The 12,383-nt window shown below is 38.1% G+C and overlaps 1 protein-coding gene across 3 annotated transcripts; it reads left to right on the top strand.

Annotated features, from left to right (window-relative positions):
• The first annotated feature begins 665 nt into the window (after positions 1-665).
• Positions 666-8,994, top strand: mzt2b (mitotic spindle organizing protein 2B). Of its 3 annotated transcripts, none has more exons than XM_048166703.1 (5): positions 666-928; positions 1,217-1,438; positions 3,725-3,876; positions 4,092-4,226; positions 8,345-8,994. In XM_048166703.1, the coding sequence occupies exons 2-5, from the start codon at positions 1,254-1,256 to the stop codon at positions 8,494-8,496; spliced, it is 624 nt and encodes a 207-aa protein (XP_048022660.1). In that variant the 5' UTR covers positions 666-928; positions 1,217-1,253; the 3' UTR covers positions 8,497-8,994. The 3 variants fall into 3 exon arrangements, with proteins under 3 accessions (XP_048022660.1, XP_048022658.1, XP_048022661.1); XM_048166701.1 differs by having other exon boundaries at positions 669-928; positions 1,238-1,438; XM_048166704.1 differs by lacking the exon at positions 4,092-4,226 and having other exon boundaries at positions 676-928; positions 1,238-1,438.
• Positions 8,995-12,383: the final 3,389 nt, after the last annotated feature.

The following is a 12,383-nucleotide window of genomic DNA, read 5'->3' as shown; positions in this document are numbered from 1 at the left end:
TGATTTGTTAATTTGGCCGGAGGCACTATAGGCTTCAGCCTCCCTGCAACCCTTCAAGTGGTTTGCAGAATAGATGGTTGGATGATTTGTTAATCTGTTTGATTTACTTGGCAATAATCATATTTTCAGAATACCTTGTGCCAATCAACCTCTTTATTAGACTGCTGATTTCCTGTATGAACTAGTTCAGGCATGCTCTCCAGCCACACCTTTACTGCACTCGAGCTGCAGATGTCAGTGAGAATGGCTCCATCTAGCAGTGGGTGACCGAATTTTCCTAGCCTATCGCTGCAGTCAGCCCTGAGACCTTCAACTGGGATGATATAGATCATTTGATTGTCATTTATTGAGCAGTGGTTTTAAACATTTTTTTTTTTTTTTGTCTTTACAGAAAGAAGAATCTATGTTGTTCCACTCAATGTTGATGGCTTCAAACAGTTTATGATAATTCACCAGCAGCTGAAAACGCTCCACCACTAAACTGTATAAATCAGTTGGCTCCACATGACACAGATTTCAATTCAATTGCTGTGAAATATTCGTGCTGTTGTAATTCAGTTGTAAATTATTGCCACTGGTTTAAACTTAAGTTTTGAATGTAGCTCAAAGGGGGAGAAGCGCCCCCTGGAGGAAGATAACCGCCAACGCCTTCTCCAGACCTGACGGCGGCAGTACTTGCTGTATGCTGGTTGGCGTTATCAAGCAACGACCAAGAAAGGAAATATTTGGTTAATTTCCCAAGGAAGATTGGACTTGTTAAATATTTAATTTAACAAGTGCCAAGTTAAACACAATACAACAGGTGGCAGTAATGCAACATTTCGCAGAACAACTGTCTTAAAACACCAAGGAAGAAGAAGAAGAAGCAGCTATCACGCAACAAAACAAATCCAGAGGAAAGACGCGGGCGTTTCACTAGTGCACTGTTGTGAGTGTTATATTATATTCTAAAGCTTAAACAACATTTCTGTGTAAATTGTAATTAGGAAGGGAACAGGGACATGTTTATGTGGCAATTAGACTGTTATACTTGCACAACCACTTGCAGCATTTATAATAATGTAGTATTATTATTCAAAGGTCATTTACAAAGCCAGGACAAAGCACTGTTGGCTTTAAATACATGAGAGGAAATTAGATTAGTGTTTTCTTTGGAACCTACAGCATCGTTCAGATCTGACACAGAAATACGTGCTTGTTTTGTGATTGTTGTTAGTGTGGTTTCATGTTTTTATAGTGTTTAGGTGGCGCGGATGTCACAGTCAGCGCAGCCCGGGACGATGCCCACAGCCCCGGATTCCCCCTCTCTGAGCGTCACCGTCAGCGGCAATGTGCAGAAATACAGCATCAAGAAGAAAAAGGTCTTAAATGCGGAGGAGACTGAGCTGTTCGAGCTCACTCAGGCTGCTGGGATAGTCATTGATCAAGAGGTTTTCAAGTGAGTCACAAAAAAATCAAACGGATAGTGTCAATAGGGTTCTTTAAGGCAAACACCACAGGTGAATAGCACTAATGACAGAACAATAAGACAATTGTTTTGTGAAATGTTGTTTAAATATGCACTAATTACACTCCAGGGTTAATTTGCATAAACTTAGCTACTATGTTAACCAGACAATTCTAAGCAGTAACTTAGGCAAATGATATATGAACAATTTGTGTAAAAACCTTCAAAAAATAGTAAGGAACAAAACTGTTAAGTTGGTGTAGGTGCTACTGAAATGGAGATTTCTGCCGTTGCAGGAGAGAAAATGGCTATTAAAGATAAATCTAAAGATGCAAATGGATAAAATGTTTTCCTTCCACTAGTTTGAATGAGGACAAGTTATGGAAGCAAAATGGTCAAAAATATTAAAGTATTATTGCATGGGAAAAAAAAGAACAAACAATTTTGGAACAATGTCTTTTTTTCTTTCTTTTTTTTTAAGAAATGTCCTTTTGAGTCAGATGTTTTCAGTGATTCAATTGAACCACAAATCCAACTGATTCAAGCTGTTTTCTAGTCACTGAACCGAGAACCGCCTCTCTTGCTTGTGTCTGACTGAAATTGAGCCAGGTTAACAGCTCACCAAATTATTAAAGGTGCTAAAGAGGATCTTTTCGTCGACTGAGAAACCAAAGACTGTTACTGAGTTTTTGAAATGAGCGCATGCGTAAGAACAACCCCCCTCCTTCGAAGGAATGCCTCCCAAAACTCGTAAACACTCGTATTGGAACACCAGTGTTTACCACCGGCATTCGCTGTGTCGTGTTAGTGGATTCATTATGTCGGACTCACCGCAGGTAACTCATAATCTGCAGTTGTTACTCCTGTCTCCTGACAAAAACATTGCATGCGGCACCTGTGGAGTGTGGAAAGTTACTGGAGCGCGCAGCCCCGCACGTCTCTCACAAGGAACGTCATGGCAGTGATTGACAAGCTAGAGGGCCAATCGTTTACGCGATGATCGCGTAAACGATTGGCTGATGTTTTTAAGGCCCTACCTCGTGCACAGATGATGTATATTAATATTATTCCTTTCAGTGCACCTAATAAATAGTCTTTTATCAGTTAGTAAAGACAGTTTCAAGTAATATTGCAAAAATGTATAAAACAAAACATCCACTTTAGCACCTTTAAACGAAAACTGTCTCCTCCATACTATATATGTCTGTTTGAAAGAAATGATTCACTCTATCAGATTTGGTGAGCAATGTGTGAAGTATGTTATTATAGTTAACTAAATTGAAACCATTAAAATCATTTTCATTAGGGCTGCACGATTAATCGCATGCTATTCTCACGCGCATTCGTCAGTAAAGCCGGTTCCCTGATTACCGCTAAATCGCCATCACCTGCTTTCAAATGAAGCGGCATTTAATAGACAGAGCCGTAGGTCACTGAAAAGCCACGCAATATCGCGTTCATATCGCAGATGAATCGCCTGCGATAATGAACGCGATATTGCGTGGCTTGTCCGTGAACTACGGCTCCGTCTATTAAAAGGCGCTGCGTTTAAAAACAGGTGATGGCGATTTAGCGGTAATCAGGGAACCGGCTTTACTGACGAAATGCGCGTGAGAATAGCATGCGATTAATCGTGCAGCCCTAATTTTCATTACTATATATATAAACTATATAAATGTTAACTGAAAATAAAAAAACGAAAGAAAAAAAAATCAGCTTGTTGCAAGGCAAAATTTATTTAATTTAAATTAAATAACTGAAATAAAAATGAATAAAAGCTATATAGACATATTACAATAACCTGAAACACAACAAAATTATTAACTTAAATATTAATTAAATATATTAAATTAAATAAATATATTAAATATTAAATAAATATTAATTCAAAAATATTAATAAAAAACTACAATAGTGTCTCAATGATGCTAAAATAGCGTTAGTGTGAAGCAGCTGTGAACTGCCTACATTTAAAGGGATAGCTCACCCAAAAAATTAAAATTCTGTCATCATTTACTCAGCCGCAAGTTGTTCCAAACATGTTGTGATCTCTTTAAGCTAATGAACTATAAGACTATATGTAGATTAACACAAATATTCATTTATTGAACACTGACATCTTTAATTTCATTGCTGTTGCCATTTTCACAAAAGCAATAAGAACATCTTACATGTAGTATAATCTGTGTGACATGTAAACCTCTTTTTCTGAGTTCACACTTTTTGTCTGTTAATGTGTCTCGTGATTCTAAACGAACCCTTCATGCTCTTCTACAGGATCATAGTGGACCTGTTGAAGATGAACGTTGCTCCTCTGGCAGTCTTTCAGACCCTAAAGACCATGTGTGCGGGGCAAAAAGTATCTGATACATCCAACGGTGACACATCCACAGCGTCCCACACCACCACTGCACCTTCGGAGTCTAGAGGTGAGTGGTACACGTGTAAAAACCATGGAGTAAACAGACCAAAGCATAATGTGCCACAGTATTCTCTGATTTGAGAAGGAAAATAGGGGATGTCCAACACAAAACAACATCTCTGCTGTTCTGGTGGTAGTTTTAAACTCTGACTTTGTCCTTTGATCACTTTCTCTGTGTTTTGTGCTAGCATTGTTTAATTGAATCTGTGTGACTTCCTTTAGAAGAAGAGAGTGTGGTCTCAGGAAAAAGCTCTAAAACTGCAGCCCCTCCCTCTGCACCGGTGCCCCGCCCACCTAGGGGAGGGGCTAAGATAGTGGTCTACAGCGCGGGTGACACGAGCGCTCCTGTCTCTCAAGGTTTTTCTTCTCTCTGTCTTTTAGCTTGGTACCCTCATCCTTTTTTACTTTTTTTTTTTTTTTTCTCCAATTCCAATGTTTGCAAGTTCAAGGTCTTCTCTTCACTGCCATGAACTATTGCAGCACATTTCTCATGCTGACATAACTAATTCCTGCCTCAGCTTCATAGTGCCATATATCTGTTCTCATTCTCATGCCTCACCGAACTTGCCTGCGATTTGCGGGCTCGATGCTCCGAATATGGGGGTGAAATGCCCCAGATCAGCTTCCTTCATGTGTCTCATGGACTCTGTGTCTCTCATCCCTGTTATAGAGTCCTCTGTTTCTCATGGTAAATGAATGTCTGTTAATGGCGTGTGTCAAATGTGACACTGTTATGCACTAGTAAACCAGCATCCTGCAAAACTCTCTGCCACCGACATTGAAAAACATGCATGTGACTGTCAACTTCATAAACGGATGGTGTTTGTACGTTTTGCCACTTCATCACTAATTTCTATCCACAATGCAACTGTAAACCATCTTGGATAGTTGTTGCATAATTTTACTAATCATTATAAATGTCCTCTATTCCTTAATATGTGACCTGCTTTATCATTTTGAGTCATTTTTGATCCAGAAATGCATTTTTATGCCCTGAATTAAAAAAAAAAAGTCTCAACTCTCTCTAATGATGTAATTAATTATATTTAATATATCTAATTTAAACGGTGCCTGTAGGTTTATTTTAACAAATGTTAAATTAAATCATCAATATCAGGTTAAAATATAGTGATTTCATAATGTTTTTTTTAAAAATGCTCTTCTCTAATTGTTTCTGTACCTAATGATCTGTGAACTAATTTTTTTTATTTTTTGTCTTTTCATGATGATGTTCATTCATGTTATTTTGTGCTATAAAAAAGTAAAAATCTCATTCATTTTCTCCATAGGGGAATTGATTTTTAACACTAACTTAACCTTTACAGACAGACCTACTGTGAAGCTATGAGGTTGTTAATATGTGGCATATCTGAGTTATTTAAACAAATTTTTAAACAAGCAAATTATGGAAAAAGAACTCATTAGTGCCGCCCACACCCATGAAGCACTGTGAATGACATGAGGCCCTGTCCTAAATGGAACCCTAAGCCCTCATGATCTCGCGAGTCCACACTTTCATGACGCTTTGCCTGTCGGATAGATGTCTGCTGTGAAGCTCGCAGGCCTGCAGGCTCGGTAAAAGTGCGTATCGAGGGCGCGTATTGCTCACGAGCACCCTTCTGAATCCTAAAATAACAAATGGGACACCCTATGGACATGTGGTGGCCATTGTAAGACTGCATGTGCACATGAAGTGTGCCATTTGGGACACAGCCCATGTCAGTCTCTCTACACTCTCAAACTACTTAATTTATATATGTGCAATAATTGTAAAATATTTTGTTTCAGTATACATAAAGTATTTAAATGTAGGGTTGGTCATTTTCGGAGAGGTTAGCAATAGCGAGCTAGCTCTGAAAACATAAGATCCCACCCTCCCTTCAGAGCATCTCAAGCCACGCCTCCTCCAAAACACAAGAGAATGTGTTAAACTACCTCATGTCTCAAAGCACATAATATCACAATAATAATGAATTTAAAGAGCACCGACCTGTACCACCTGACTGCTGCAGAGTATAATGTCACGGGTCTCTTCCAAATTACAGTAGTTATGGCCTGAACGCAGCATAAGCTCATTGTTTTGGTTCAGGAGGAACTGTAAAACGTGACTGCTGTTTCGGTTGCGGTGCTCGTGACTGTCATCTTTCCTAATTCTACATAGCATGAAATGTGCTGATGACATATGATATCTGTGCAAACAGGGTACATGAGGTCATGTAAAAACATACGTTGACAGGCATGTAGGACATCCTATCGTATCCCTCGGTCCGAGGGATATGAATGGACAAACATTTTATGGTCCTACGCCTTCCACAGATGATTTAAATACATACACATTTAGACCACTTAGTGACTCCTATCGGAATGTGAAGAGACTTTCAACCAGCATAACAAATTTTTTTTTTAAGCAAATCACCTACCCTGTCTTTAAAGGTCCCGTTCTTCGTGATCCCATGTTTCAAACTTTAGTTAGTGTGTAATGTTGTTGTTAGAGTATAAATAAAATCTGTAAAATTTTAAAGCTCAAAGTTCAATGCCAAGCGAGATATTTTATTTAACAGAAGTCGCCGACATCGAACGGCCAGTTTGGACTACATCCCTCTACTTCCTTCTTTAATGACGTCACTAAAACAGTTTTTTGACCAACCTCCGCCCACAGGAATACACAAGAGTTGCGTTTGTAGAGTGTGTTTGTCGCCATGTCGTCGAAACGCTGTTATTTTCATCCCGCAGTCCAATCACCGGGTCTGATTCCGGCTCAAATTGATAGGGTAAAATTAAAGACATGTTTACAATAACACTGAGCGCGTGCATCTCCACGTTATGGTAAGAGGCGTGACCTTTCCGGGCAAGGTTCGCTAAGCTGCTGTCGAATCACAACACAGGAACCGCTGGCACAATCAGAACTCGTTACGTATTTCTGAAGGAGGGACTTCATAGAACAAGGAAGTCATCAACAGCGGTATACAGATAAGTAAATTATGTGAAAAATACTGTGTTTTTTTTTACACGCGAAACATGAACACGTTATATTGCACACTATAAACACAATCAAAGCTTCAAAAAACCACGAAAAACGGGACCTTTAAATCAATAGTAGTTTTATTTATTTCCATTTTTTTTTTTTTATTTCATTTGCAATGCTTCATGGGATTGTAGTTCTCTCCCTCATTAATGCCATTAAAGGGTTAGTTCACCCAAAAATGAAAATTATGTCATTAATCATGTCGTTCCAAACCCGTAAGACCTCCGTTCATCTTCGGAACACAGTTTAAGATATTTTAGATTTAGTCCGAGAGCTTTTTGTCCATTGAAAATGTAGGTACGGTATACTGTCCATGTCCAGAAAGGTAATAAAAACATCATCAAAGTAGTCCATGTGACATCAGTGGATTAGTTAGAAGTTTTTGAAGCATCTAAAATACATTTTGGTCCAAAAATAACAAAAACTACGACTTTATTCAGCATTGTCTTCTCTTCCGGGTCTGTTGTATATCCGCTTTCACTCCACAGTGACGCTGCTTCTTCTTCTTCTTTCCTGTTTTACGGCGGTTGGCATCCAGCTTATTGGTGCATTACCGCCCCCTTCTGCTCCAGACAGTGACGCTGATGACGTGTTATCTAGTGCGCCCGAGCTTCATTTACAGTCTGAGGGAGACGCACGCTGTATTCAAGCTATTCTACATTGTTTGTATTTTGGTATTGCTATATTTTTTTTTTTTAAATGGTGCGTAGGTGTGCATCACTGTCGCATCACTGTCCGGAGCAGAAGGGGGCGGTAATGCATTAATAAGCTGGATGCCAACTGCCGTAAAACAGGAAAGAAGAAGAAGCAGCGTCACTGTGGAGTGAAAGCGGATATACAACAGACCCGTAGAGAAGACAATGCTGAATAAAGTTATAGTTTTTGTTATTTTTGGATCAAAATGTATTTTAGATGCTTCAAAAACTTCTAACTAACCCACTGATGTCACATGGACTACTTTGATGATGTTTTTATTACCTTTCTGGACATGGACAGTATACCGTACATACATTTTCAATGGAGGGACAGAAAGCTCTCGGACTAAATCTAAAATATCTTAAACTGTGTTCCGAAGATGAACGGAGGTCTTACAGGTTTGGAACAACATGAGGGTGAGTCATTAATGACATAATTTTCATTTTTGGGTGAACTAACCCTTTAGGTACACAGTCTTTTAACTTGTACCTTTTTGTCCGATTTTTAAAATACTTTTTTTCTGTCACGCCACATTAAAGAGCATCAGAATGACATTTATTTTTTGAATTTCCTTATGGAATTCCCATACATTAGCTAAAAGTCTTTCAAATGAAGAAAAGTCAAAAGTGAGGTTTAATGATTTTGTTCCTCCACAAATGTTTTGCAGCTTTCGACTCAAAATGATAGAGCGTGTTACGTGTATGTGTTTTAATTGTTATGTTTACATGTGTTTCGTCTGTGTGTATTTGTGCAGTACGCAGTAAAACAAGTTCAGGACAAGGGGAGAAATCGGCAAGAGACGGTTCTAGCCAGCGAGTGCCACGGCAGGTCAGTGCCACCAGGGGGCAGAAGAGCGCCAAGAGCTCTGGCAGCAGCAGCTCATCGTCTCAGCTCACCTCTAACTGAACAACACATACTAAACTTGCTCGAATTACACTCCTATGTTCTGTTGATGAAGGTTCCTGTACAATTGGCAGAAACTTTTCACTGTAAACAAAAAGTTAAGTTATTTTAGGGATCTCCTTCGGGATGTCTTCAGTGTTGTCTGAAAAAGACTTGCTTTGCATCAAATTTGCATCTCGCCCAGGGAGACTATAGCTGAAGCACTTGTATGGAATTTTGTATGCCATATTGTAAGCAGTTCAGATTACACTTTCACACCAAGACAATTTGAGAAAAACAATGAAAATCTTTTTCCATGCTCTGAAATTCAGTAGCTTGGGGCTGCTGTCAACCAGATTTGTTTTAAGTTGTTCTTGTGTAAGACACTTCAAATATCTTGAGTGAAACTTTTCACTTGTGAAAAGTGCTGTTTTTTTAATACATTATTTCTTTTTTTTCTTTTTTTTGCAAGTACAGTACATCTCTGTATTTTTGAGTAAAAAATATATCCTATCTAACAAATATGTATTTCACACTTCTTTTTGTGATGTAGCACTGTTAGTATACTATACATTAGTATGCACGCATCTATTATAAAGCAAAATAAGATGAAAAATGATTTTGATTAAAAAATCACACTTAATGTTCAATTTCTTGGTGAAAAATGACACACGAGAATGTAATTATGCAGTTACTTTGACTGTAGAAACTATGACTGCTCTCTTCATTCATTCTGACCTGAATGAACTCTTGATCACCATACTTCATTTTCCATGTTGAATGAGTTTAATTGATGCACTGCCGTCTTCTATAAAAGCTGTACTCTGTATGAAAGGGCCAGGGTCAATGCGAGCACTTGCGTGTTTGTACACTGCACTTTCTAGAATGTATGGTCGCACGTGGTGACAGTCTAGGCCAAGGAAAGACCTCTTCGCCTTTAAGACATGCACAGTGGTTAAAGAACCTCTTTTCAGTAATGAGCTGCATGTGTATGAAAATGTTCAATTTCTAAGTGAACAACTGGAGAATGGCATGTTTTAAAGGACTGTAAACACTCAAAGAGTTGTTATCCTGTGTCTATCCAAACTGGGCCTTGGATGTCAAATGTTTTTTGTTTTTTTGTTTTTTTCATATCATATACAGTAAGTCTCATCTAAGAATCCCTGCTGGATAAACTGAAATCTTGCAAAAAAAGTAAAATTAAATAAGCTGGGACTTTCAGTTTTTCTAGATTTTTATTCTTAGATGATTCTTGTCTGATTCCTTTAGGATTTGTTTATTTTTATTTTTTGACTGGCAAACAGGTTCCAACTATCCAAAATTTTTAAAGAAAACAGCTTTACATGACACACGGATTCAAAAGTTTGGGGTATGATTAAAAAATAGAAAGTAATCAGCAAGTACTCAAATAAATGCTGTTCCTTTGTTCTTTTTATTCATCAAAGAATATGGATAAAATCTTCATCTTCAATCTTCAACAAAAAGATTAAAGGTGCCCTCGGATGAAAAATTGAATTTATCTTGGCATAGTTGAATAACAAGAGTTCAGTACATGGAAATGACATACAGTGAGTCTCAAACTCCATTGTTTCCTCCTCATATAAATCTCATTTGTTTAAAAGACCTCAGAAGAACAGGCGAATCTCAACATAACACCGACTGTTACATAACAGTCGGGGTGTACGTCCCCAATATTTGCATATGCCAGCCCACATTTCCAACATTATAAAAGGCATTAGACAAGGGCAGCCAGTATTAACGTCTGGATGTGCACAACCAAATCATCAGACTAGGTAAGCAAGCAAGAACAATTGCGAAAAATGGCAGATGGAGCAATAATAACTGACATGATCCATGATATCATGATATTTTTAGTGATATTTGTAAATTGTCTTTCTAAATGTTTCGTTAGCATGTTGCTAATGTACTGTTAAATGTGGTTAAAGTTACCATCGGTTATTACTGTATTCACGGAGACAAGAGAGCCGTCGCTATTTTCATTTTTAAACACTTGCAGTCTGTATAATGCATAAACACAACTTCATTCTTTATAAATTTCTCCAACAGTGTAGCATTAGCCGTTAGCCACGGAGCACTATCAAACTCATTCAAAATCAGAAGTAAACAATATAACAGTATACAATACTCACATAATCCGACGCATGCATGCCGCATGCATGACGAACACTTTGTAAAGATCCATTTTGAGGGTTATATTAGCTGTGTAAACTTTGTTAAGGCACTGTTAAAGGCAAGCGCGAGCTCTGTCGGCGGAGAGCACGGGATTTAAAGGGGCCGCAGCATAAAATCGGCGCGTTTATAATGATGCCCCAAAATAGGCAGTTAAAAAAATTAATTAAAAAAAAAATCTATGGGATATTTTGAGCTGAAACTTCACAGACACATTCAGGGGACACCTTAGACTTATATTACATCTTTTAAAAACATAATCTAGGGCACCTTTAAGCTGCACAACTGTTTTCAACATTGATAATATAAGAAATATTTCTGGAGCACCAAATCAACACATTAGAATGAATTCTGAAGGATCATGTGACTGAAGACTAGAGTAATGATGCTGAAAATTCAGCTTTACCATCACTTTATAAGATTACAGTGTTTTTATTCTTTATGTTTTCATCAAATAAATCAGCCTTAGTGAGTAAGACTAAAAAAAGGTGTACAAAGCTAAAATAAACTGAAATTCTGAAAGAAAGGGAGGGAAAACTACAGGAATTTCAGTTCAACCCCTTTGCCGGGAGTTTGATTGACAGGTGAGCTAACCAATCATAATGCCGATTCCACCATTTTGTCCGACAAAGCAGTCAGGGGAGTTAGTAGATTAACGTTGGTGGATTTGAACTTGAAAAATGGTGTGTACTTACGTCTTTCTGCGGTTGAAACAACATTCCTTCTGATGTTCATTCATGTTTATTTGATGCTATAAATGAACTAGAAAGAAGAGACGATCGGTTCACGAGCCGTTTGAACTGAGGCGCTACAGCGATCTGTCTCGACGCATTAAAAAGCCACACGTTTATTGTTTCAATTTCTTAAAAAATACAAAATTTGAAAACTTTATTTTTTATATCAAAAGTAATCTGCTCTGTCTTGTCTGTCGACGCATGTGAGAACGTGTGGTGTGATGGCTTGTCGCACGGGAACTAAAAGGGTGTTCTAGTATTTTATTTTATTTCTATCTGAGAGACAAACTGCTGTACATGTGCGTATATGGCTCAACTGATCTCTGACAGATGAACACAGTCACTTGCATATGCTCTACTTTTCATTGCTAAATGCCAAACAGACAGTCTTTTCTCTTTCAAGGTCAGTGGATTAAAGTAAATTCCTTCAGATGGCACAAATATGGCCATAAGGACACATCTCATTGTGCAAGCATGTGAATGAAAGTCTTCAATGGTTTCTTTATTCTTCATTTGTCACTTGTGAAAGTTTCTGTATCTGAATGATTAGTTGGGTTTTCATTTGCCGTTTTAATGGAAGCAAGTTGGGCATGTTGACTATCATTTTTGGGCAACGTGTGTCATTTTTGTGCTAATATTTTTTTTTTTTCCCCAAACAGGTTTCTCAAACACCTCCTCTGGTCGGTCAAATGTCGTGTATTGATCTCAGTATGTATTGATCTCTGTGTGTATGTGTATGCAGTGAGCAGACCATGACGAGATGGTTGGAGCGGATGTTATAGCCAGACAAGAGGGTTTTATGGTACACCAATCCAATGACGGTACTTTTGAAAGGTATGGGCTATAAGTAAAAACAGAACACTGCTCAAGTGGGGAATAGAAAAGAAAAGCTTTTGTTTGCCAGACTGAGAGGGATGAGGACAAAGACATACACTTGTGGAGAAAACAAAAAAGAAAAGAGCTTGAGGGGCTTGAGCTAAAGAAAAT

This window comes from Megalobrama amblycephala, linkage group LG18, assembly GCF_018812025.1.
Source record: "Megalobrama amblycephala isolate DHTTF-2021 linkage group LG18, ASM1881202v1, whole genome shotgun sequence".
NCBI classification, from domain to species: Eukaryota; Metazoa; Chordata; class Actinopteri; order Cypriniformes; family Xenocyprididae; genus Megalobrama; species Megalobrama amblycephala.
Note: the sequence above shows the minus strand (reverse complement) of the source record. Positions and strands in the feature narration are given on the sequence as shown.